The 27,353-nt window shown below is 31.8% G+C and overlaps 2 protein-coding genes across 12 annotated transcripts in view; both read right to left on the bottom strand.

Moving 5' to 3' along the window:
• MYPT-75D (Myosin phosphatase targeting subunit 75D) overlaps positions 1–12,364 on the bottom strand; it is a 36,885-nt gene extending 24,521 nt beyond the window's left edge. For 2 of the 3 annotated variants that reach the window (XM_068762712.1, XM_068762714.1), the window contains exons 1-2: positions 12,148–12,364; positions 10,358–10,441 (exon numbers count right to left, since the gene is read on the bottom strand). In XM_068762712.1, coding sequence (XP_068618813.1) covers positions 10,358–10,437 — 80 coding nt within the window. In that variant the 5' untranslated portion in view covers positions 10,438–10,441; positions 12,148–12,364. Of the gene's footprint in view, positions 1–10,357; positions 10,442–11,743; positions 11,830–12,147 lie in introns of those variants that run through there. The other variant, XM_068762713.1, reaches the window with a different exon arrangement.
• A 1,921-nt stretch (positions 12,365–14,285) lies between these two features.
• The window catches only part of Nhe2 (Na[+]/H[+] hydrogen exchanger 2), a 53,848-nt gene continuing 40,780 nt past the window's right edge, over positions 14,286–27,353 (bottom strand). For 3 of the 9 annotated variants that reach the window (XM_068762674.1, XM_068762672.1, XM_068762673.1), the window contains exons 12-20: positions 26,804–26,942; positions 25,960–26,112; positions 24,421–24,511; positions 23,753–23,845; positions 21,958–22,158; positions 21,097–21,150; positions 20,156–20,335; positions 19,042–19,393; positions 14,286–18,052 (exon numbers count right to left, since the gene is read on the bottom strand). In XM_068762674.1, coding sequence (XP_068618775.1) covers positions 17,860–18,052; positions 19,042–19,393; positions 20,156–20,335; positions 21,097–21,150; positions 21,958–22,158; positions 23,753–23,845; positions 24,421–24,511; positions 25,960–26,112; positions 26,804–26,942 — 1,456 coding nt within the window. In that variant the 3' untranslated portion in view covers positions 14,286–17,859. The remainder of the gene's footprint in view (positions 18,053–19,041; positions 19,394–20,155; positions 20,336–21,096; positions 21,151–21,957; positions 22,159–23,752; positions 23,846–24,420; positions 24,512–25,959; positions 26,113–26,803; positions 26,943–27,353) is intronic. The other 6 variants (XM_068762678.1, XM_068762676.1, XM_068762675.1 and 3 more) reach the window with 6 other exon arrangements.

Genomic DNA, 27,353 nt, shown 5'->3' with positions numbered 1-27,353 from the left:
CGAGAACTATCTCCCAACATCTCTAGCTACAACCTCGTCTAAAGCACTCGCCCTACTGAAATCTCGTAAAACTATATATGCTAACAAGTCTATATCAGTAGCCAATGAAAAAAGGTCTTAACCTCCCCTGTTAAGACTTAAGACTTCAAAAAGATTACTCACTTTCTTTATGAAATCACATCCATTTAATATTTTATTTATGAACATTAGGTTTTTCTAAGTTGACGGGTTTCCTGCAGATTAATAATTTCCAGAAAATTTTGCAACCAGGTGCTATAATATTGACTAATTTTATGCCATGGGTGCTCTAGAATCTTCTATCGAAACAATTTAGACAACCAAAAATACTCCGTGTTGAAAATTAATGACTAATACTGGTTACTAGCTGGCTGAATATAGGATATGCATATATATACACTTAGATGTCTCAGTTACAGGGTATATCAGATCTAATTTTAGCTTGGTATCGAAGTTTCTGCACCGTAAAGTAAACGGCAAAATACATCACACAGTTTTCAAATATTTATGTATAAGTTGAGAAATTAAGCGTTTTTAAAATTTTTAATTACAATTAGTATTTTTTGTTTAACTAATATATGTTCTTAATATTTTTTTCAATGAAAGTTTTTTTTTTTAGGAGATCGTCCTGTTTAGTATTAAGAGCACTATACCATTTAATTCTGGTTTGAAAGACTTCGTTGAAAATACCGAGTTCGTGAGACATATTTTTTGTCATAAGATAACGAACGGAAAATAAATTTGCACATAATTTTTTATTTCAAAATGTTGGGTATACTGATTTATGTGAAATCATGTTTTCGTGTCATCACATTTGCAAGGGGATATTTTCGCTCTTTCGTTTGAGCCTTAGTCGAAACTTACGTGCGATCATCGACAAATGATACGGGGTTATTGGTTATAGATGTAAAAGTTTGGTGGTTTCGGCTAAATATGATATACATTTTTTAAACCTTTTTACACCTGTTACTTATCACCTTGTATGGGAATAAAGAAATATGGTTAAAAATGCAAAAAACAGTTTAACCTAAAAATATTGTGTTTATTAGATCAACTCTCCCGGCGGATATCATAACATTTGAGGCCCTTATGTAAGAATAGGTTTCCAACCCTTTATATAGGTAAAGACAACAATCGTTTCACAGATATTTACATGTTAATTACGTTAGTCGTTGTCAAATGAAAAATAAGTACTTTATCCAGTTAATACAATTAAGTAATCAGCAGAAGACCCCGCGTTGCGACACAAGTGTATCAATATGCTTCGCCATTGTTATCGGAACGCTTGATCCGCGGTAATCCGCCCGCGATCTGTACAAAGGATTAACTATATTTGGAATTAAAACATGCGATGTATACATATGATAAATGGTTTGTTGACCGTGACACCGCCGTGATTGCACGCGGTGACCGGGCGCCGACTGAACGTCCAGTTACATTTTAATATATTTTTAAACTTTTTAGTCACAAATTTTGGTCTTCATTTCAGCCGCAGGAATTCCACGGTAGAACATAGATTTCCAATAAGACCTGTTGGAAGGATCTTGCATAAAGCGTCTTCGACTGCCCAAACAAGATCGTCTGTCCACATTGTGAATGGACATTTTCATTCGCGGTTACCATTTCACATTTCAGAACCTTAAGATCTGTACGGTCATGTGTTCTGTACGCTAAGCGGCCTGCTCCTGTCATTTCAAGTCTCCTCTTCCCTGATTCCATCTCGTAGAAAAAAGGTTTTGTTATAAGGGTTTTACTTATTTGACAACTTCGTACAGAAAGCATTTTTATAGTAAACCTAAGATACGTGTGATTGGACCGAATTACATTACAGAGTAAATGAAATAAATAAGAGTAAGAACTGGGTTAAAACAGATAATATAAGCATATTATGTCTAAAATAGTTCATTGTATAAAGGTTTTACTATAAACATTAAACAAGGATTTAGTTTATCAACTTCGCTATTATATTGAAATGCAAATCATTCTGGCCTAGTTCAATGTCTATGTTAAACAGTTTTACAGTAATCGCATTGTTTTTAGAGAAAGCAACTGTTCTAACAAGGACGATGATAGAGTTTCTTTAAATGTTTCGACTATGTCACCAAAAAACTAACCAAAAATTTTTACAAAGACGTAATATTTAAAAAAAAATTAGTCGTGGTGTTTTCTAATTATAAAATACATTTATATTGCACTAACTGCCTCGATAGATTACGTAATATTAAAAGATATCTTGGCTTGGCTTAGCCTGGCGCTGTCAATATTAAAAATAAATGAAACATATTCTATCAAATTATCTATTTATTTAATATCTTAATAATCAATAACGATTATTACAATTTACAATTCTGTATTTCGTACAAATTTAGTACATTACAAAATTTGTATTTATTTTTTCATTGTAATACTTTATGATCATCATCATTTCAGCCATAGGACTTTCATTGATTTCCAATAGAACCAGTTGAAAACTGCTTGCATTCACTGTCTTCCGACGGCCTTAACAAGGTCAACCAGACGACCTTGTAGGCGAACATCCAACGCTGCATTTGCTACACCGTGGTCTAAACTCCTGAACCGTAATGTTGCTATCTTGTTTTTGAGAGATGTTAAATATTTTACAACTGTGGATAGATATTTTAATTCACTGTGATTTGTGTAAGAAGTGGTTGTTAATATTTTTAATGCAACTTTTATTTGAAAAAAAAATGCATAGAACTGGTTTAAGCAGTATCGTTTTTTTGAAGATTCATTTCAATTTATTTATTTGGCCAATTGATAGTAGGTCGAACGTGCTGCATATATAGGTAGAGTCATTGATTAAGAAATAAAATGTCAAACATAAATAATGATTGGACGCTGGGAGGCTGTACGACGTAAGAGATGACGGTATTATGATATCACCGAGAAAACGATTCAAGTGAAATAAGATCTACTGTTGGTTGGTTTTCTTAATATTTCCTGCTGTTTTTTTAAAAATTAAAAAATAAATGTTTAAAGTGTATAATACAAAATTAGAGCCTTCATAATTAACCCAAAGCTTTAATAATGTGATCGACTCAATCCGTGAAAAGTAACACCGCCTTCTCTATCGAAGGCTTATGTCCCAAAAACGTTAACAGTAACTTTATGTAATATGATATGAAATAATAATAATGTCTTCGTGTTATGTTTTTGTATTCATGTTAGATGCCCAGACTGCCTTATTAAGATCGTCGAAAGACGCTGGTATTTTCAATAAGACCAGTTTTGGTCTTATTGAAAATGCCTGGGGGAGGCTTGATCCGGCATCAAGCGTCCTGCGGCTAAAATCACGATGATGATAATGTTCATGTACATCACTAAGTTCATTTCCATGGACGTATGTATGTTTACGTCTTAAATTTGTGCATCAGTATATAACTATTTTTATTGTATAAATATCCACGTTAAAAATAATTAAATGAATATAAAATTAAAATTACAGTTTTCAGTAAATATATTTTGTGAATTTAAAGTATAAAATATATGAGCATTTGAAGATTTCGCGCTTAGGCAAAGACGCTTCTTAAGGTAGTGCAACGTGGTGGCTTCTGCTGGGGCGAGCCTCGGCCCTGACTGTGGTGAAATAGTTTAGTAAAATAGTAATAGATTCTAATCAGTAAACTTTATAAAAGTATCTTATTACGTACAAACTATAGTTATCACCTAATGAATTGCAATGCACGCTCGCGATGATAGCAATGCTATAAATAACGCCGTCTTCCTTCATAGCCTCTGTTTACTTCCTAGGTGCGAATGGAATAGTAAACGTACGTGTATGTGCAGACAGTACATTAAATATTTTAAGTTAACATAAAAACACCCTTCGTGACATTTCAATTCCCAATATAACATAAAATCTATTTTAATATAAATAAAAAAAACACGGTGCGACGATTGTCGCCACAGTACTAAATAAGCACGCGTGATCGATCGTGTTTCAATGGAATTTATTATGTTGGAGCGTGGTGGAAGACTTGACACATTTAAAAACTAGGCGTAACCTGTTTGAGTTAGCTTAGCCGAGAAAGTTTTCAGTTTCTAATATATGATTAAAGAGTTTTTCTCAAATCATATTTAGTGACGAATCAAGTTCATCCTTTTTTTACAGCAGTGTTGTAAACACCTCTAAAGATGCTTTTACATCACACGACAATTAATTATAACAATTTTCTTTATTATTCAAGGATTCGTTATTATTTGTTTCATTGTCATTTTATGGGCTTCTAAACATTGGTAATAAAGTTTTTACCTATTGTTTCTGTGGCGCCTATGTCACATTGTTATCGTATTAACATAGCAACACTATGTTATCGTCTCTCTCAAGCGACGTACATACCGTTTGTTAAATTATCTACGGGATGTTTAGTTAAAGGGATATAACCTTTAAAGGGATGAATGTATAGCTTATTTACTATCAATTAATGTATTGTACACCCCATCCAGAAATCAAAGGGTTCAGAAATAATAAACACGTAATGATGATATAGGAAGACAGAGCGTTTTTAAAATGATAACTATATATTAAAATTAATTATTATTTACTATTTATCTCTGCAGACTTTGCATAGCTTTTAGTTATTACTCAGCCGAATTCCAGTTGCAAAAATAAAATTGTCGTCGTGGTAACTTGATTCAGGAAATTTGAAAATGCATGGTGTTTTAATGCTTTTATATATATAACCATCAATATTTGAATTTTTCTAGAGTATTTTGCTTGTTCCTTCTGCCACAAAGAATTTTAGATATAATTTGTGTGAAGTTCTGCTAAATAAACCTTACGAAGGTTCATACATCTTTTATTTTCGTGACGCATCTGCTAAGGGAGTCTGGCCGATCTATGCGTAATTTCATTGGCGCGACATCCACTTAACACCCCCGGAACCAACGCGCCCAAACTTCCGTTCGTGGCTTTAACTATTTTGTTGTACGACGTAAACAATACTTTTGACACAATTTTTCACAAGACATCGAATTACATTCGTAAAGAATCGGTGAACCATATTTCTGGAATTATTTCGTAAAGTTTACAATTGAGTTGAATGCGAATGAAGTAACGGATGGTTTTTTTTAGACAAAACAACACCAGTTGTTCAAATAAAAATAATTATTTATCACTGGTGAAACCGTACAAGGCACTGGAAACGTCGGGGTTATGGAAATAGTATAAGCCGACTGATATTCCGATAAAACTACTTTTATTTCAAAAAGAAATATTAGATACTACATCAGTATTTTTTCTCAACAGTTTAGAATGTCATTTCGCCACTTATGTAAACGCATCCTTATATCGTCATGACTAGTAAATTAAACAAGCTGTGCCCTTCTTAAAATAAGTCAGTTTATGAATACAGTATAATAAGTGTGACAAGTTTCATATGTGATCCAAAGTTTTTTTTTTAAATTACGTCTAAACACTTCTGAGTTCTTAACCAGGCAATATAGCAAGCTACTTCTCACATTACACCAGTTATTTTACCATAGGTGACGTTCAAAGAAAAACATCAAAAATCAAATTAAGTATCAAATTTTAAATCATATGTTTTCAAAATAGTGCTCTGACAATTTATACATCATATCGTATACAGTCTTTCCCTGGCTGAAGCTGAAGGATTCTGTAGCTTGAACATTGTTCTCGAACTTTCTCCAAAACAACAGACAGATGCTAGTGAACCGCTCTTCTGTTACTGTTTTCTTAGTTTCGATAACAAGTGTTGCATAAAAGCCACAAAACGATGCAATCGTCTATTTCATTACGCTTTTTTCTCTGTTAACTTTTTTTGGCATATTTTTTAAGAAGTGTTAAGATTGTTCCCTCCAGGTTACATCGTCGATGGTTTTTCATGTAAAAAACAGTGTTTTGAGTTCCAGCCATCGAATTTAGAAACAATTTCGTATCATAAAATTATGCAACAACATATCGGAACTTCGATCGAACTTCATAGATTTTGCTGATAGAACTCTCTTTGTAAGTTTTATCATGAGCAGCACAAACCGATGTCAGCGGCTATTGAAGCACGTCCCGCTCGTTGGTCATCATTAACATTACACAGTATGACCGTATGTGTTCGTTAAACCAGTTGTAATTAGTAACACGAGATGAAACTTCATCACTAAAAGCTAGCCTAAGAAAAACTAGAATTTCTCGTGTCACCAACAAACACATGGTGTTATTTAAATGTCAAAATGACAATTCATGCGTCTTAAAATAGACACATCTACCGTCTAGGTCGCACAATAATGTCATCAAGTCATATCATTGTGTACATTTTTTCATATTTTGTTACATTCACCAGCAAAATTTTGTAAATATGAAGGTGTAAAAAATACTAGGTCTGTATACGATATTTTGACAATAGTTGCCTCTTATAAAATTAACTAATTAACGTGATCGGCAGAAAAAAAAGTCACTGATGTAACATGAAGAATTGCGCGTCAGAAGCCGACAGGCGATAGGGTCAGAGGGCTCTCGAATGGCGCCGACGAGCCGGTACACACGGCGTGAGTATGCCCCCCTATTAGGTGGACCGACGACTTAATCAAGGTCGCGGAAAATTGCTTTATGAGGGCGTAATACCGGTCACTGTGGCGATCTTTACCGACTGAGATGAATGAATGAAACGTACAGTAAAAATTATTTTATTTTCGATGAAAAGAATCGATAGCTTCGGGAATATCTTAATATCTTATTATTTAGGTTTCGTATGTCAATCACAAAAACGGAAAATGTATAATACAATATAATAATTTTGATGTAAGATTTCCTCACAAACTCTGTAATCTCAGAGAAAACAGCTCTACGTGTTTAACATATCAATCTAATCTCAGAATGACATCCCCGATAAGAACAACCAACTAGATATTGTCTATTAAAATAAGAACGATATTCAGTTAAAAGGAGAAAAAACGGACGCGCTCAGAAAGGTTTTAAAATGTCGGTTAATTGCGTTTGCAGTTTCTCTCGTTGACCAAGAACTATAAAAGCGCACTTTCGAGATAACTAGCTTATTCGCTATATCACTCGCTATATTTATTTCTGCGACAATATTGTTAAGTAAAAGTACATCGCGGCTTATAGCAGTACAATAAAAATAATGATAGTACAAAAGCAGTAAGCGACTCGTAGATAATTAATTGTATACTTTTTAGAGACCGTGACCAATTAGTTGTTTTGAAATGAAACAATACCTAGTAAAGACAGCGAAATTAATGAGTGTGACTAGTCATTTTATATTAGAACAAAAAGTAAATTAGACGCATTTTTTGAACATTCATTTAAATGTACACGATAGCAATTTTCTAAAACGCATATTTACGATTCATTAGTTAAGAAGAAATCCAATTTAATTAAAAAAGTCGATGTCGGACGATATTCAAAAAAGGTTAAAAAAAACCGTGAATTAAGTGCATAAAATACGTTTATGCAACACGATGATTAGTTTATGGCTATAGTATCATAAAAAGGTGTAGACGCGTAATGTAAGCTACATTATGACACACTGGACAGTTCTATTGACACTAACAGTTTTGCTTGCACAGGTTGCACACATAAACAATAATTAAATGAAAAATTTGCCATATAATATTACACATTTCTTATCAAGATAAAATATAGTTATTTTTAAATATGTTCCTAAGACCAGACAACATCAAAGAGAAAAAAGTCTTAGTTCGTTTCGCTTTCATATTGTTAAATTTTAATCGTAAATCAATTATTTTATTTTAATGAGGAATAACATAGCGCACAGAACAGGAAGGAGGTGGAGCCTTAAAGTCCTTCAGTGGAGACCGGCAAGTGTGGCGTAGGACGTCCATCCACAAGGTGGGCAGACAACCTTGTTAAGGATGGAATAGTGGATGCAGGCTACCAATCGGTCATATTTGAAATCTATGGAAAAGGCCAATGCCCAGTAGCAGACGTTCTGTGGCTGAAGTATTGATTATGATGATATAGGAATAATAACATTTTCAATAATATTACATATAACAAAAGCTATATTACAAAAATGCGTATTTTTAGTTCTTTTCGTTTAATGGATTCTTAGTCATCGATGATTCATATCGAGGCAACTTTAGGAAAACAGTTAACACGCATTTCACAGATGGAAGTAACTTTCACAAAAAAGATTTGTATTTCTTAAGTCCTTTCAGGTATTAGCGACCGTGCCATTAATTCTTACAATTAATAAATAATCCTAGTACCTTTTTAACTTAAAATACTATTTTATCTTAACCTATTTTTTCTGTCCTTTTATAATTTTTGCGGTCTTGAATTATTATTTTTTCCAGTTTCGAGATAATTGAATCAATATTTTTTACAACTTTTCTTAAATGCCAGTATTATAAACATTCGGTTTGTACTATTTTTAATTGTATATAGATACAATGAGATCCAACTTGCATTACTTCCTTCTGACCTTGCCTATCGACCTTAGCCTGTTTAATCGAAGTCGCTTATTTGATCTAGATACAGTTACATGTAATTAAATGAAGTGTGAAACTTTTATTACATGTGTGTTAAAATTCCTTTCACATTCATTATGTTTTACGACAAGATGTGGGACTTTGCTTTTAAAGTAAATTTTGAAATGGTGGAATTATTTTATCGTAATTAATAAATTGCTTTGATTTTATAAATTAACAAATAAAAATTAAACTGCGACATTGCGAACAAGTACCTACACATAAATAGTTTTTCGTAGCCAACAACACTCTAAATTGAATGTAGTAAATATTTTACTTAAGGCCGTATAATAGTGTATACACTTTATCTTTATATCCGAATATGTAGTGATAATAAGCAATTGTTTTTACGTGAGAAAAAAATAATATTTGGAGGTAGTTGAAATTTAAAAATACGAGCGTATTTTGGATAATTTAAACACGTAATTTATCGAAATTTCTTTTCAAGGCTATATAACGAACAAGTAAAAACACCTGAGCTTATAGAGGGTGTTAAAAATGCAGTAAATCATTGTAGATACTATTTGAAAGTACCGGTATCTGATCACTGTGAACCTCTGTAGCCTTTTAATTAGAAACTATTGGTTAAAAGACATAGCTAGCCTGGTAGATAGACAATTCATTGCATTTTTTACGCGAACGGATTGTACGTTAAAATGTTTTTATTTAAGATGCTGTGAAACAGTATCCTGCTTGTTTTTTTTTTGTAGTGTTAATAGATTCGTTTCAGTTCATCGAGCATAAAATTCGAAATTAAGAGGATTTTTATAAACTTATACGGGGTTTTGATATCCGATACAGACTACACCATCTGATTGCCAGAATGTGCAACTCTTACAATGAGTTTTATGCTTAAAAATTCGTGTTAGACATTTTCGGAGATTCTGGAAAGCTTTTAGGGATAGAAGGGGCAAGAACTCTGTAAATCAATAACTTTATTTCCCCCTATAATGTCAAAATTAATAGAAATTAATATAAACAAATATTATGTATTGTTGTTAGCTTCAAATAGGCATATTTGAAATATATAAATAAAAATGATTTTCTAATCATTTTTTTGTAATTTCTTAGTACCGTCTACGTTAGTCCATCTTGCATTACCCAATTGTCCTCATATTAACTATATATTACATAAATCAATTTATTATTATTCAGTGCATCACAGATAATAATGGGTACATTAATATGATGCACACAAACTTTCTTTCCTAACTCACAATTGAGCCAATATGTATTTATTTCCATTGCATTTATGTGGTAAGCTGAGTTTCTACTTTGAGTTAAGAACAAAATGATTGGTTCATTTGAGTAAATAACATCTAGAATTGTTTAGCCAATTCATAAAGACCACTTGACCAATACTGTAATAAATTCTTGTTTTGTCAAAGATGCAAAAAAAATATGTATGAAAATCATTTTTTAATGTTATTTACAGTTAAAAACAATATTAAAATAATAAAAAATTGTCCCTGAGGGTCAAATGATATACTGACAAAAACAGCAATCTCTTCTTAGTTTGTTGTTTGTTAATGTTTTCTATATAATAATTCTGACAGTTCTAACTAAACAATTAAATAGTTATTAATTTATAATGTAACTAAACAATACCTCATTACAATAATTAACATATTTTCTTATGAAGAATCAGTTAAATAAAATAAGACTAGACTTATAAATCAGGTTCAAATTGCACAAGATGCATTGGTAAAAGTGCACATTCAATCTATGCTGAAGCTACCATTAAAATTACTGTTATTAAAAGCATTCTCAAATGAAATTTTGTCTGATCGGCTAGTATGATATTGTGTACTTAGAAATAAAATAAGACTACAACATTTATTTATATATAATTTACCTTCTTGCCAGATGAAGCCTCTCCTGGGTGGTGAGGTGCTCCACCTGTGCCATTTCAGCCACCAAATCCGAGTGCTCCATTTTTCTATAAAATTAAAATACTATTGAAGTAATCATGTAAAATACCAAAATGATAATCATAAGTCTTTTATTAACTCTGCTTACTAAAATATTCAGAATTAATAAGACTTATAATGTAGTGTCTTTAAATATGAAAACTTATAAATATGAACTAACATGTATACTGGTAGATATAGTCCCTCATTTTAGACCTCATTGACAAGATCGCTGACACAGTTGCTTAACATGAAGAGGTCTATGCTAAAGATTTCCCTAAGGAATGAGAAAATTCATAGATTAACAAAATAACCGACATAGCATAGTAGATAAGCAAGTAGAAATAACAGTGATGAAGCCACATAGCGAACAGAACAGATGATGCTGGGTCTAAAGGTTCTGGAGTGAAAACCATGGACCAGCAAGCAAAATGTAGGATGTCTATTCTATGATGGACAGACTTTGTTAAGGCCATCAGAAGATTTTGAATGCAGGCCAACAGGTCCCTTTGGAAATTTATCAGTATGCCTATGCCTCCCTATATTTGTGGGTCATAAGAGATGAGTAAAAAAAAAAACATTGGTAAATGTTGAAATATAAACTGAAACCAATTTTAACTTATTATTGTCATTACATTATTATAACATATGATGGCTGCATTTTTGGTATTTAAAAATATACCTATAACTTTCAATAGCAGACTATGAGCATTGGGTTACTAACTGTCTAAGCATTTATTTTATGCAAATAATACTTAAATTACACTAAAATCATGTATAAGTTCATAAAGGGACACTCATTGTAACCCTCTATAACTGATCATAAGGCTGCATGGACAACGCCAGGTATTTTTCAAGGTAAAATTTAACAACATATAGATTAGAAGAGAAACAAGATGTTTTTAAGGATAGTTATGGAGCCATAAAAGGTGTAGTTATGAAAAAATTGGATTTTTATATATCCTTTTTTGTAATCAAAACATTGTAACATTTATGTTAACAATATTTACAAGTAATGAAGTCTATAATTAAAATTAAAAATTTTGCATGTGAATATTTGTCAGATAATAAATATGTTTATAAAAATCATATGCTTTAAGTGTATTAAAAATTCTTAAATACTATTTTTATTGGTTATAGAAGAAAAGTTGAAATGTCCACAAGAATTGTTGATAATATTTGCTTCGACCTTTCATAAAAAAAATAAGTGCTCCTTTATGAGTATTTCACTATAAATAATAAAATGGTTTTAAAATAATCAAAAACTCTGGTAGTTCATTTGTTTTTAAATGATTTAAAAATAAAAGGCATTAAAGTAACTGAAAACTCACCTGTAGTTTTTGACTATACACAAATTTTAGTTCACAAATGTTTGCTTTATTTTTAAATAATATAAGTCATATTTGTTTGATCTACATTTTGGAGTTGTGAATAAAGAAAAGGTTTGAGTACACTTATTGATAAATGACCAATGATAAGATAAAAATGAAGTAGCCTTGATAACTAATTGACAGCAGAGGTATATCAATAAAAATACTTTCAAATACTCTTGGTTTTTACTTTGTAAACAAAGTCTAAATTAAAATTAAAAGATAGAAGTATAATACCAAGCTTGTTTTAGAAAGGCACCTTCACTTATGTTTTAACTTTAAAAAAGCTTTGAATGTCAAGTAACTTCGCCTGCTTTGTGGGTACACCATTATAATTGTATTTATTTTTTTCTCGTATTACTTACCGCAATATTTTAAAACTACAAAGCACAAGTATGTTTCATTCTGGTCTTGATGTTTTTAACACACATAATTTTCAACCAGTTTCACTTTTTACACATATTGCATTAATTTTTATGAATCTAGTCGTACTTAATATTATTACTTGAGTTAAATGGCATTTTTCGTTATTATTCATAAAAATATAAACAGAAAAATCACTAGGCACAACAGGCACACGGCCGAATGAGCCAGCAACAGATTATACACAGAAAGAAGTAATGTCCGTCAGCTGTCACGTGACGTATATTCAGCGCATCGTTGTGAAACCATTTGGGGATTTAAAATGAACAATATGCTAATGTTATTAATAAGACAAACTTTTTGTAGTCTTAATTACTAAATCAAACAACGTGACAGTTTAAATCTTAATATTTATATATATTTATAACTTTTAAATTGTTCTATACTTTATTAGCTGGACAGACCTTAAATAACGTATATTCAACGGCATTTTTACAAGTTAGTGAATAGAGTTTATGATTATAGTTAGTGTCAAAAATTGTATATTGAAATAAAAATTTCGCTTACATTCGGCTTATTTTTTTAAATTTGTCTCTAAAATCGTTTATGTTTTTATAATTATATCGTCGCGTTGTCGATTTATAAGGAATACCGTGTGAAATTCTTTGTTGTGAAATTCGTTCTATTATACATTACTATCTTTGTTCTATGAAAACACAATTTTTATGATTAAATGGGAATTTTTGCAAGAACACTTAAAATCGTAACTTACGTTAAAATAACGCCAAATGGCAAGGCCAACAGTAAAATTAAGACCTGATCAAGAGAAAACAGCTAACTCGTGCAAGCAATTCACGCAATTTCGTATTTGATCGGTAGCTTGTTAATTTGTGTTCCGGCCGGTGCCAAAATGTTATAATCACAGAAAATTTACTTTGAGCGACGGTTGAATTTAATATGTACGTATACTAAAATTTGTGAAAAATTACTAAAAAGTAACAAAAGAGCTTTTCCCTCATACAATAGGGTTCAACGCGAGGCCCCAAAAAAGGGGCCATTTAAAAAAGAAAAAAAACCTGTTGGTTGTTTCAAGACGACGCGTAATCACAAACAGTGAGACTCTTATGTAGAATATCGCGAATAACACTAATACTCCGAACTCTTCCGCGTTGAGGCAATTCACTACCCCCATATACGTCGAGTAGGCAAACACACAGCAATACGATAGACCTTTCATCAAGCTTAAGAAAGTCAACCGATGGGAATTCAAAGGGAAGTAGCAAGGCAATAAATTGCAATTCTTGTTTCGGCCGACGCTTATTCTACCTTTATGCTTCCCTTGAGGGGGAATATCGTAGCTGTTACTTGAACCTTCATGTTTTATCGGTCGCTTGCTAAGCCACGTTACCCGACCGGCGTCAAAATGGGCTGAAGATTGAAGTGCAATAGGATGATAACTTATAGGGCGCATGGCTGTGTCAGTTTCCTGCAGCTATATAAATTGCCATGGAACTTTGACAAATACAATTGAACAGTTCACGCACCTTACTGTTCAGTGAACTCAGTTCCAATGAAGCTTTAAAAGGGCCCCAGGGCTAACAGCATTAACTTCATTTCAGTCAGTTAAGCTCATCCGAGTCAATAGATAGAGAGTGACAAATACAAGCATTCCGAATTCCTGATGGCGTTCTGTATGGAACAATTATGCAGTTTCCTTCACAAAACAATTTTTAATTTAATTTACGCTGGAAGACATTACTCCATTCCTAAGCCTCTTTATAGCTAAAACAGTATAGTTCGAATGGAATTTCCAACATTACAAAAGCTTGTAAATAAATAATTGAGATGCGCAGCAGAACCAGAAACTATAAATGTTGCATCAGTGCAAAATATCGGGATTAAATTTTGATATACCTTGCAAATTCAGATACATCTGGCAGACATTAAAAGTTTTTGGATGAAAAAGTAAAATATTTTTTTATTAAAAGTAGAGTGTAAAAATCTTCACTGTCATTTGTCTCATGACTTGGCGTTATCTTTTGAGACTTCCTCGAAAGCTATTAAAATTACTATGAACTCACATTGGTACTTAAGAAAAACATGTTTGATAAGATAAAATAAAACAAAAAAACTCGCAAGAAACAGGTTTATTTACCAAGAATTTACGCGACCTATAAACCTTACATTTTTAAGAATAACAAATAGGTAACAATAAAATAATAAGCTGTAATAGCTAGGCACTATTATATTCAATTGACACACCATTGTTCAAAAACAGCGTTTAGATTACAGGCAATTACATTTAGTTACATTAGATGAGGATTTCGTATGCTTAATATTTCTTTGAACTAGTAAAGTATTATAGAAACTCAATAACTCTTATTTTTATTCGTCTAAGTATATCATGGTCTTTATTTCAATGATATACATACATTTAATATTATGCATTCGTTATATAAAATTTTTGACCAATAATATCAAGTTAATTTAGTTACCAAATGTTTATTACTTTATGTTGCCGAATTGGTTTTAAGTAAACTTGTCCATTACAATAAATTAATATAATCATGCGTTGACGCAACTATTTCTTGATATTTTAGTTGATCGGTATTCAAATAATACGGCACACCCATAATTGTTTTTAAGTAATTTTCGTTTAAAATCATTTAAAAATAAAAAAGACACACAATTCATTGTGTAATTCTTAGTGGATAAAACAGTTGCCGATTTTGTTAATTACCTGCCATATTATGCTTAATTTTTAGAAAAGTTGAAAAATTACTAGTGCACGTTACAACTGTTTTTTTACATGTATGAAATTAAAATAAAGGTTCTTAATAATAAAATCCTAAAATATAACATTAATGTTATTTTAAATATTATATTTAAAAACATACAATAAATAACACGAAAGCTTTATTAAATACTGAAAGTTGTAATACATTGGTTTTATTTCACGGGTTTACAAAAAGTGTTACCTACTTTCCAAAAAATCGCACGGTCCCAAAAATTACATTACCGTACGAATATCAATCAAAATAAAACTATTCTATTGTCAACTCGCGCCTAAATTTACCAACTAATAATTGCCTATACTATAACAAGTGCTTTTCTACACAAATTTTATTATACCTTATAAGGAGATTTATGTACACTATCACAATACTGTGATGTTTACACATTGAAATGTCAAACTAAAAAAATTAATAACCTGCAATAAAAATGACGCCAAAATAAAATGAAAATTATTTTTTGACATATTGTGATTATTATTTGTTATTTAAGACGTAGCTTGTGTTGTGGTGTATACATGTATCATTTATATATTTTAAATATACATAGCAACAAGTGATCTATATAATAAATAGTACTGATTAAGAAAACTATGTTATTTTCCGCATCCCTTTAAAAATTAGGCCTTTAAAATATTTGTATTATGCTTTTAAATTTAATCGATTTTCATCAAGAAACCATTTAATGACAACCGATATTTTTTGCATTCCATTTTAATACTTTTCATGGTGGTATTTATGCGGTTTTTCTTGTTTATTCCTAATCTAAGATTCATTGTGGTCCACTGAGAAGGGCGCCGTAAAATCGAAAAATCTAAGTTGAATTAATGGCGTATACCTTCTGCCTTTGTGTTGAGTAAGATTTTATTTTTAAGAACCTAGTTTGTGCCAGTAAATTATGACGAACTGTGTATTTGTCTCGTAAAGTAAAAATTACAAATATTTTGAGTACACCTTAAAGTAGAATAAAAAGGTAATATGCTATCTACTTAAAACAATGTTGCATCAGTATGAACTCTTATAGTTTATTATTTTAGTAAGTCCTAAATTTTATATCTGTGATGCGGAAACGCGTATCTGGTTAAATGAAACAGGAAAAAAATGACGGTCGTGTTCTTTTCAATTAGGCGACAAATAAATAAAAAAAGTAATTTGTATCCACACCGCAATATTGTTTAATTATAACATTTGAGTGCCTGAATGGATAAAGATTCGTTTAATAATGACAATGGAACTTCTAATTTGACTACTGAATTTTTTAATTTAATGGCGAAGCCGCGGGACCGCTTTGAATTTTTTTTTACTAACGTTACATCGTCTTTTTACTAATAAAATCAAACTGCCGTTTACATCTTCGGCTACATGTAAATTGTATAAAATCTGGGCAGATATATTACTGCAGCTTATAATAATAAAAACTAAAAAATATATTAGTATGATGTTGTATTCATGTAGGGTACATAAAATAAAGTTGTCTTGTACATATATTTAAATATGAAGCGTCTTATTTTACCGCTAATATTTTACTACTTATTTCTATTATTGTACTATGTTAATTTAACACTTTGTTGTAGCTACACCTATAAGTTCAAACAGTGCTGTCAAGTGACAATAGGTTTAAATCGCTAACAATTTTCACTAACGCGCCTATTTGTGTTTAATGTAAGCGTTAATAGCTCTGTTGATTTAAAATATAAAAATGACTCTATGGATGATGTTTTTCAAAGGATGTAAAATATTATATAAAACTGAGAAGAAATTTAAACATTTTGTATATCATCCCAAAATTCTGTTCTTGTTAAAATCACATATTTGTTGTCTGTTGCGTTATTAAATTAATCAGTTTTTTTTTACTTTTTTGTGTCTAACTAGTCATGCCTAATTTCTTATATATATTATTAATGATTGGCAAAAATAAACATTGATTATTTTACGAAATGTCATCTTTGTAAAAATTAACCTCGAATTCATATACAATGTTAATAAAAAATTTAAACATTTGTTTGTTTTATAGATAAAATATTTGTGAGATTTACACTTAATATATATTGTCATTGGCAACTAACGCCATTACTTTGTAAATGAAAATATATACTTGTATGCATTCATTTAACCTTATATTTATTTTAACATTATACGTACAAACGCCATACAAAAATACTGTTAAAGACCATTGATAGAGTAAATTTAAAACTATTGTTTTATTCTTTACTGTAGCCAAGATTAATTTTCATAAATAAATATCCTGTGGTTCTGTCACTATTAAAAGGTATGGTTAAACATAATAAAGTTTAAATTGTTTTGATTGAGTCTCGATAAGACTAATATAACAACGTTATAAAACATTACTAATTTTCTTGTTTTTTTTGTTTGTTTTTAGGAATTGACAATTATTAATCTACATAGTTTATAAGTTCATTAAAACAGGTTGATCATCTAAGCAAAACTTATACCAACACTATAAGAAGTTTAAACTAATTATCTTTTACACCGAAATATCTCAAAGGTTCTATTATTTCAATTCATTTTTCTCACAATAAATATACTTCAATGATTTTAACTTTGTAATTTTTTTTAGGACTAAATGAAACAAAAGAGTTAATGTAATTTTAAATATTGATAGAATAAACAAAATAGATATAATTTTATAGTAGTTTTAAAAGACAGCTCCAGCTTTTATATGTTATCATTCATAGAAATTCTCTTTATCACACAATCTCAAACGTACAATTCAGCTTGACTAATTTGCGTAACTACATATTCAAACATTTTACCTATTCTTACACCACAGTTTCACAGCACAAATTACACAATATTTGTATTGTTTGAAAACTTAATATTGATTACAATTAAAATCGCACTTTATTCTAATGTCCTATACCCGAGCAGTGGCAACCGATCCTGGTCACCACGACGCGGTACTCAGGTGTTCTCATCCGAGGATTCGTCTGAAGATGAGCTGGTAAGTAGATTTGGAGTCATGGATAACTGCCTGATAAAGGGTTCCCTTGGCAGGCTTTGTTGACCTAATGTGAGCCTCCTAACACCCATCCTTTCGCTTTCAGGTAGTGATTTGCTACATTTTTCTTCCGTTATGGCATCCCGTGATAATGACCTATAATAATCAAAATGAAATTTTACTTATAAATGACAAATAAATTATCTCAAAATTAAAAAAAAAGATGTCTTCTACGTTTCTTCACGTATATAAAAACTGTAACATGTTTAAAAAATACTTGTATATCATTGCTTTTATGTTTCAGAAGGCGCTTTCACTATCGTCGGAACCGCTGAACAGTTAAAGTTAAAAAAAATAAAAGAAGAAAATCAAAAAATCGCAAAGAAATCGTATTACAATCAGGACTCTTATGATAATAAAATTTAGAAAAAGTTTATATCAAAATGGACTCCTCTGACGTTCTACTTATAATGCACACATGTATTCACTGCACATGGTTTTCTGTCGATAATAATATGAATAATTTTTAAGAAGTTACACCCATCACTCAGTAGAAATTTTACCTATGACTTCATTAAAAAATACGCAATTCAAAAGATAAAGGCCCGTCTCTTCACTAGGGTCACGCGTTTCCAAGAGTAAAAATATTAAAGATTTTTTTTCGTCACCATATGAAACTCGGCCACCAAATGGCGGAGTCTTTTTTCTTATCTAATAATTTTTTAGACTTATTATGTAATTATTAAAGTTACAATTATTTATTTGTTATAAAGGGCCCATTTATTACATTTTTAAAATTATTTTCTGTCTTTGTAATTCATTGAAATTATTTTATATCTTACGAATTTATTACTAATGCTTGTGTAAATGCGACCTACTTGAAAATAGGTGACATATAGCACACGTTTAACATTATCCTTATTATATCTTATTATTGTAATTATCTATTTAACAAATTATTTATTTTGCTTGATTAGCTTTTCCAATACTTAATGTGGAATTGTTGATCAATAGAGCATTAAGAACTTAAATAGAGAAAGAGCGGTCAGTATAGTTTGCCATTTATCCATTTAGAACCGAAACTATAAAAGCAATGCTTACTGATTGAAATATGCCATGATCACTAATTGCATATAATCACATACCCTGTTAACTCCAGCATGGATCCTCTCCTGCACTGTCCTCTGTGAGGTCCCTGCATAATACTCGCGGGTCTACTTGAAGCGCCAAGTGGATCAGAGTGTGCAACGTCCTCCATTAGCAAGACCGAGGGACCACCGAGACTTGTGCTCCTTTTTGACAGTAAATTTGTCCCAGTTCTCGACGTACCGACTTGTTCTCCTTTTACAGAAGAACTTTCGCCTTTACTCCCATCTGTTTTGTTACCTTCTGTTTCAGAACCTGAGAGCAACTCTGGCGCACCCTGTGTAGAACTTGAGCTCTCTCTTCGAAACAGACCTATGATAGATTTCGGATGTTTTGGCTTCTCTATACCACCTAATTTTGTGGATTTAAAGAGATAGGAGAAAAGAAAAAAATGGGTGAGATAATGTTACATAAATGATATAGAGTAAATTAAAAACATTTGTGAATATAAATTGTGCACTATTCGGTAAAAATTATTGTAAAAATAAGGCTAATAGATCGAAATAATTGAAAGAGAAAGTAAATATCTGTGAAAGGTGAAATAAATCAGGTTTTATAACTACGTTTTTTGACGTAAATATGTTAATTAGTTGTTTACATCAATGATTCTCCATCCTGTTAACAGGGTATCTCTTAAACTTTTTGCATTATATGCAATAATTAAATAATTAAGAAAGCATGCAATATTAATTATAAATATTAAAAAAATGTACGTACATTAAAAAAAAATAATCAATAATATCTAAAAATAGGATAAATTTAAGAAAAATCTGTCACTGGTTTGGAAACCTATGAAGGCCTACTGTTTATTATTACAATTGATATTCAAAATTTTTTTGAATCGTCTAACTTGATGATGAAACACTATAAGCGCCAGCAATGCAATTATTTTAATGTCTATATTCTGTACGAGCATTATTAAAATATATAAAATTTTAATAATGCTCGTACAGAATATAGATATTTCCGTATATATTACATTTAGCATTATATAAGTTTTTTAAAATCTCCAATTGGCAAAGAAGATTGTTATTGTTTGTATTATATATTTTGAAAATAAATAACGAGTTTTATTTTTGAAAACTTAGGCCGGGATTTTTAACAATGTTTTACCTAAGAAAGTAGCAGAGGGGGAGCTATAAGCTAAGTATTCCTTATTAGAGGCCCAAGAAGGGAACTCTGATTGTTTGAGGGCTCCCGATCCTTCAGTCTCCTCCCGTTTCCATGGTAACATAGTCTCAGTTGCCGTCGGAGTCGCTACTCGGGCATGCTCCGCCACTATCATATAAGTATCTGTAAATTATTAGTTTTTTTTTTTAAATTATCAACTGAATTTTGAACGAACAAAACAGTAATGCATGGATGAAGAGGTATGACATCTTACAAAGCTTAACTAATTTTCGAAAATTAAATGATTATAATTAATAAATAAATAATGTCTGCTTTCTACTTTGAACAAATTATTTGAGTTATTATTATAAGTAAGGAATAGATAAATATAAAAATATTCTTTATTAACCCGATAAAGATATCTAAAAATTGATGCATTATGGAATTCTGAGGCAAAAATCACAGTATTTGTTATGAATTGTATGACGTTCGCTGCCGGACACGCGTCCCTATAGATTTTCAATAAGACCAGTTTAAAGAGGTCCGCATTAAGCGTCTTCCAATGGCCTTTACCTGGTCATCTGTTCAGTTTGTAGATGGACGTCCTACCCTACGTTTGCAGGTGTGTGGTCTTTACGCTAGAACCAAAATGCCCCTTCCATCTGTTCTATACGCTATCTGACCTGCCCATGCAATTAACTTGCAAATACACTCAGCTATGTGGGTCACTTTCATTCGTCTACGAATCTCTTCATTCCTGATTTCATGTCGTAGGGAAATATCGAGCTAGCTTTTTCACGGCTCGTTGGTTAATTATGAACTTGCCAATGAGGCCCGAAGTGAAAGACCATGTTTCAGTGCAAGTCATTATCAGTAACAGTAACACACGTTGGTCATACTACCGACTAAATGTTTAAATTACCACTTTCTCATTCAAGTCTTACCGTTATCATCAGACATTCTTCTTTCGTCCTCTTCAAGGATGTCCTCGTTTGGTACTAAAAATAAAATATATACTTATTGCAACGGTTTCCGAACTAAAAGCACCGTTGTTAGTTAATACGAAGCCCTTGTCTTCTAACGCTTTGACCATGAGCTGCAGTCATGCTTGTTATGGCACCAACAATTCATTACATACCTACTGTAGAAATTGACCGTAACATCACCTGTTATTCAACATCTTTTAACATTAATGTATTACCTAATAACTACTTTACTTTATATTTATATATTTTTTTTAATTAAGTAATTAGAACACATTTTAATTAGCATATAGAGATATTAGCAAAAATACTTTTACTTTAATTTTACATGCGTGTCTATACGACTAGGGCTTTTTATCGAAAAATCAAATATTTCCAACCCAACTAATCTACCGGCTTAGGCGCAAAGATAACCATTGTTACTTTTAGGCGATACACGCAAAGACAATATTATTTTTTTTAGAAATATCTGTTTATCTTTGTCCTAGTTTTAACTAGCATCTATGATTTACTTAATACGAAGCTAAGAGGTTATTTATACCACATTAGTGACGAAAAGAAAATCCGTGAACGTGCAATTTCATTTGACACTGCTTAATCAGATAACCAAAATAGTTATTCACAAAGCGCTAGAAATAATATAATAAGATCTTTAAAAGCCAAAAGCGACCCTAACTATAAGTCCGAAAGGAACCGTTGCAGGCGTTACAAAAACGCAAATACGTTGCACGCGTCACAGTGGTTCCGGTCGGACTATAAATCTTTGTCTATCGGAAGCGAATGCGGTTCTGATTAAACAGTCAGTTTTTACTAAACACATACCGAAATTGTACGTGGATCTGTCCCTTCTCCACGGTAATGATTTTTCAACAGCTGTCGGCAGTATTTCTTCGGGCGTTTTAGCATACTGCTTTACGATCCTCGCTTTCAATGGATTGAATCCAGGAAGATTTGCCAACTGGTTTAGTAGCGAACTACTATTCTCTTTATGCGAGGACGTCGGGCTGACTTCTTTATATCCAGCTGTATGCATCACCGGTTGCCGAGTTTTATCGGTTAGTTTGCGATGCCACATGAAGTTTGCCGGAAGGAAAGAAAACGACAATCAAACATATTAAACAAGCCGAAATGAGGAGCGGGGTGATAGAGAAATTATATGAAATAGAGAAACAAATATGATAGAGTTAAATTAACCAGAAGTGAAACTACGTTTCTAGCGAAAGATTCACATTGTGTAGCACATATTGAGGATATCGATTATTTACGATGTGTCAAGATTATAATAAAATTATTTATATAGAAAACTTAAACAGCAAATAAAGCAAACCCAAAATATTGAAGAGTTTGGGAACAATATTAAAAAAATATTCTAGTGATTATAGACCAATAAACAGTATATTATAATAATAAAGAACACATGCTACATTAAATGCATCAGAACACAGTTATATTAAAATAGCCATATCCGTAAATAAAAAATAAATCTGGCCCAGCGAACGAAATAATTTCAATACGTACCGTATTGCAAGCTTCCATTACATTAGTCATATCGATGTTCTTGTATAATAAGTGATAAAATATAATAAACACATTTTGTCACAACATATAAATGTGTTTGTACTTCAATAATATTAAAAGTTTTGTTTAAAAATAAATTTATATATTTGCAACATTATTGCATAGACTCTATATTTTACTTAGCGTATATACAGAATAAATTTACGATAAAATATTAACAAGAAAATAATATTTCAAATACACAAAATTCATTAAGAATATCATAACAAATTATTTTCCGACAATTTACTGATTAAGTATCAAGTAAAGTAATTACTATTGCAGAACGTTAAACTGGCATTAATTACCCGTGTACACAATAAGTTATTATTTAATATTGCATTTCACATTAAATTAGTTATTATTACAGTACAGGGAGATTAGTTATAGTTTTAGAAACTTTAAAAGAGTAAATGTATAGCTCGTTGGTCACCAAAGCCTTAGTTATAAAACTCTTACATGTAAATTAATCACTCTGTATAGCGCCTGTTGGTTCGAAATAAATTAGTGTAAGGCAGAATATCACTATATTGGATTAGAAAAACATACGAAACTTTGGTAATTAATGACGATTTTATATAGAGCTGTAATAGTTATTTTTACTCTCCTATTATTTGTTTAATATTTGCAAACAGATATCTCATAAATTTCTATAAATTTAAAGACATAATAAATTGAATAATAACAATTTTTTTATTCTTTAAAACACTTAAAAACTATTAGTGCTATATGTATTATTATTTTTTTTATTATATCGTTAGTGGAAACATATACAGCTCATTTATCAATTTTTCCGTGCATCGTCGTCAATTATATAAATAATTAATGTTGGCTACAACTTTATAGTATACAAATAATATCGCGTCGCGTCAAATGTAGCAAAATCAGTTTCTTTTTAAAAAAATCTTATTCGTTTATTTATTTATTGTTAGCAATAGTTGATTAATGAATTATAGTTCATAATTTTTTAATTTTAAATTGAACGCATAAATCGACATAATGACGGTATTGAAGTACATACACAGGGTGGTACATAACGTGATCCATGCAAAATACCTACGCGGGGATTTGGCAGTGAAAGTAATACCGCCGTCATTTTCTTCACGACGGGGCTCACGATCTTCATCCTCCTGCAGAACCTCGTCAATGTAGTCTACAATACAGAAAATATCAAATTTAAAGACACACATGATCTGTTGTCTGATAAATCATTATTACATCTTAAACAGTTTTTTGGACATTGAAAATGCTTTTAGACCTGTTGGCATTTAAACTCTATATGAGGGAGGGCGAGTCTTGGCTTGAGCAGTAGCTGTATTTATTTAAAGGATTAGTAAAACGCCTTAACCAATTTGAAGGGAATAAAAACATGACTTACATATTTTATTTATTATTTTCTTTCTGATTAATTATTGATCATGTATTCTGTTTTAGCATAATATCTAGAGAATTTTAATATCTTATTAAAGTCATAAACGAATTTTGTGGGTGTTCATGCAAAACTACAAAATTCGCAAAATAAAAATTCAATGCAATTGTATCTTAGCTGAATAGTAAACGAAAGAAAATATTGCATATTTGCTTTCTATGTTTTTTACATAAGCATTAGATCTTCGCAAACAAATTAAAGTAGAAAAAATCAAAAGTTTAAATAAAAAAATAAATACTTTAACCCACACGTGCATGCGATAGACACTCGTGATATTAAAATAGAAATAAATTAAGTACCTAATCTATAATACTTTTTTTTACCGTGCGTGAACTGTTTGGCTGAACCATTTTGCTGGAATTCTGGGAAAGTGACATGGTTTTTGCCATCCTGGAAAACGTACATAGTTGTGAATATAACAAAAAATATTAATGAAATAATTTGATTTATAATTTAAATAATTACTGTTAAATTTTTGATAAACATAACATTTGCTAAAACTGGTGCAATTAGAGACAAATATAAATATAACAGGTTGTCAAATATCTCCCTTCCGCTTTTTTGCTCTTTATTCAATGCTTTATAAAAAGTGTTACAATGATCGGATTTAGTTCAAATATGCGCCGTTTTGTTCGATAATCTGTTTCCATCTAGACGGCAACTTCATAATACCTCCCTCGTAGAAGCCCCCTCCTTATTTGCGAAGAACTCGGACAGCCACTTTTCACAAACCTCTTTTGAGTTCAACTTTACACCACCAAGAGCGTTCGCCATGGACAGGAACAGGTGGTAATCACTTGGCGCTATGTCCGGGCTATATGGTGGATGTGATAAAACCTCCCATCCGAGCTCCCGTAGCTTCTGACTAGTCATCAACGAAGTGTGTGGTCTGGCGTTGTCCTGGTGGAACACTACACCCTTCCTGTTGGCCAATTCTGGACGCTTCTGGTCGATCGCCTGTTTCAAGCGGTCCAGTTGTTCGCAGTAGATGGTAGAATTAAGCGTCTGGCCATATGGGAGCAGCTCATAGTGGATGATTCCCTTCCAATCCCACCAAACACACAGCAAAACCTTCCTGGCCGTCAATCCCGGCTTGGCCACTGTTTGGGACGATTCACCGGCCTTCGACCACGACCGTTTTCGCTTGATATTGTCGTATGTGATCCATTTTTCGTCGCCAGTCACCATCCGCTTCAAGAATGGGTCGAGTTCGTTCCGTTTCAGCAGCATATCGCAGGCGTTGATTCGGTCCAGAAGGTTTTTTTGCGTCAAATCATGCGGCACCCAAACATCAAGCTTTTTTTTGTATCCAGCCTTCTGCAGATGGTTTAAAATTGTTTGGTGACTAACTCCCATCTCCTGGGCGATGTCACGAGATGCCACATGCCGGTCTAACTCGATGTAGTCCATGATTTGATCGGTATTTGTCGTCACAGGTCTTCCGCCGGCTGGCTTATCCATGGTGTCGTTTTCGCCGGCTCTGAATCGTCGAAACCATTCCTCCGCGGTTCGAAGTGATAGAGTACCATCCCCCAAAACACCATTAATCTCACGGAACGTTTCTCTAGCGGATTTGCCTTTAACGAAGGAAAACTTTAAAATAGCGCGAATTTCGGCGTTAGTGAACTCCATGTATACACGTCTATAACAGTTGAACGCAATATCCAAACTAATCATGCATAGCGTCGTTTTGTAGGTTATGTCAAGACCTTTCAAATTATGTATAGTATTGCCAGATACGAGCTGCTCTGTAGCGCTTTGTACATAGCCGCGAAATTCAAAAGACAAAAAGGCGGAAGGGAGATATTTGACAACCTTTTATGTAAATACAGACTTACCTGTTTTCCACGTTTACTACGCTTATGGTGATGTTTCCGGTCCCCTACTAGACGCCGTATATTCATATGTGTCTTATAATTCACTTGTGTTCCCAGGTCACGATCATTCACTGCGTGTCTACTGTAACTCAATCGGCGGTGCTGTAAGAAAAACTATCGCCATTTTATTTCGTACAATTAAAAAATACATATCTACTTGTAGGAATCTAAAGACATAATAAACCTAATATTTGAGTTTGGTAGCTTATGCTAGGAGTAATTTTTATGGTTCTAATGTGGAGGCTACAGACCAGCAAGCGGAGCGCTTTTCCCACCCACAAAGTGAACAGATTACGATATTACGATCATCGTAAGATGCAGGATGCAAGCTGTAAGCAGTCCGATTAAGTATTTAGGAGAAGCCAGTGTTCAGCAGTAGACGTCTTACGGTCGCAATGATTACGATCATAATGAATTTCAATTATTTATTATTTTCTTTAATTATTATATTCATTAAAATTTATCGTAAAAACTTCATCCGACATATTTTTTTGATTAAATATGTATTACATGTACTAATGTAGCTCTGAATGGGTTTGTAATAAAATACGAAATAATTCTAGTTAGAATATCTTTAGGATGTCCAATAACAAACTAGACAGACCGCGTGTAATCGGTCGATTTGGAAATCTATGAAGAGACTTATGTTCAGTAGTGGACACATTGCGGCTGAAAAAATGATGTTTATTTATTTAAAACAGGCATCAAAAGGTCAAAACGGAGTGTGCTAAAATGATGCATAAGTGCGGTATATAGTCGTAATTATTAAATAATTTTAATAGAGATATAGGATATAAATACTTACTCTTCTGTAAGGTTTGCAGAGTTCTTCAGCGAGTAGGTGATGAATTCTCGCATCTGTCAAATCTTTCTTGGACGGATTGTATTCTAATTCCTGCATGTCTATATTCCACGTGGAAGAGTCTAACTGACTGAAGCTGGGACTGTAAAATACGTTATAAACATTTTAAAATTATTTATGTTACACGAGATTGTCGATGGGGTCTCCTAGTAATTCTAAATAAATGCAATAGATGTATTTTTATTTCTTATGTTTATATTTTACAACATTATTATGTTTTTAAAAAGCGGCTTTAAATATTTTTTTTAATTAGTGCAAAACATTTTTTAAACAGATTTTCCATTATTGTAGTAATAAATACTTCATTATACCTATCCTAGTTTAGCATACATAGAATCTATAGAAAATTATATAGAGCATTTATTTTAATATTTACACATTTTTATGCAAAATTTAACAGGGAACTTAAAGCCGCCGATGAAGTGATAAAATAATGATGATAGGTGAAATAAGTAAATAATAAAAGTCCTGTTAAAATGTACTATCGATGAAT

This window comes from Battus philenor, unplaced genomic scaffold, assembly GCF_028537555.1.
Source record: "Battus philenor isolate CCGP_79_NKW_IND1 unplaced genomic scaffold, ilBatPhil1.0.hap1 SCAF_16, whole genome shotgun sequence".
In the NCBI taxonomy this organism is placed as follows: Eukaryota; Metazoa; Arthropoda; class Insecta; order Lepidoptera; family Papilionidae; genus Battus; species Battus philenor.
The sequence above is the reverse complement of the archived record's forward strand: the minus strand, read 5'-3'. Positions and strand labels throughout refer to the sequence as shown.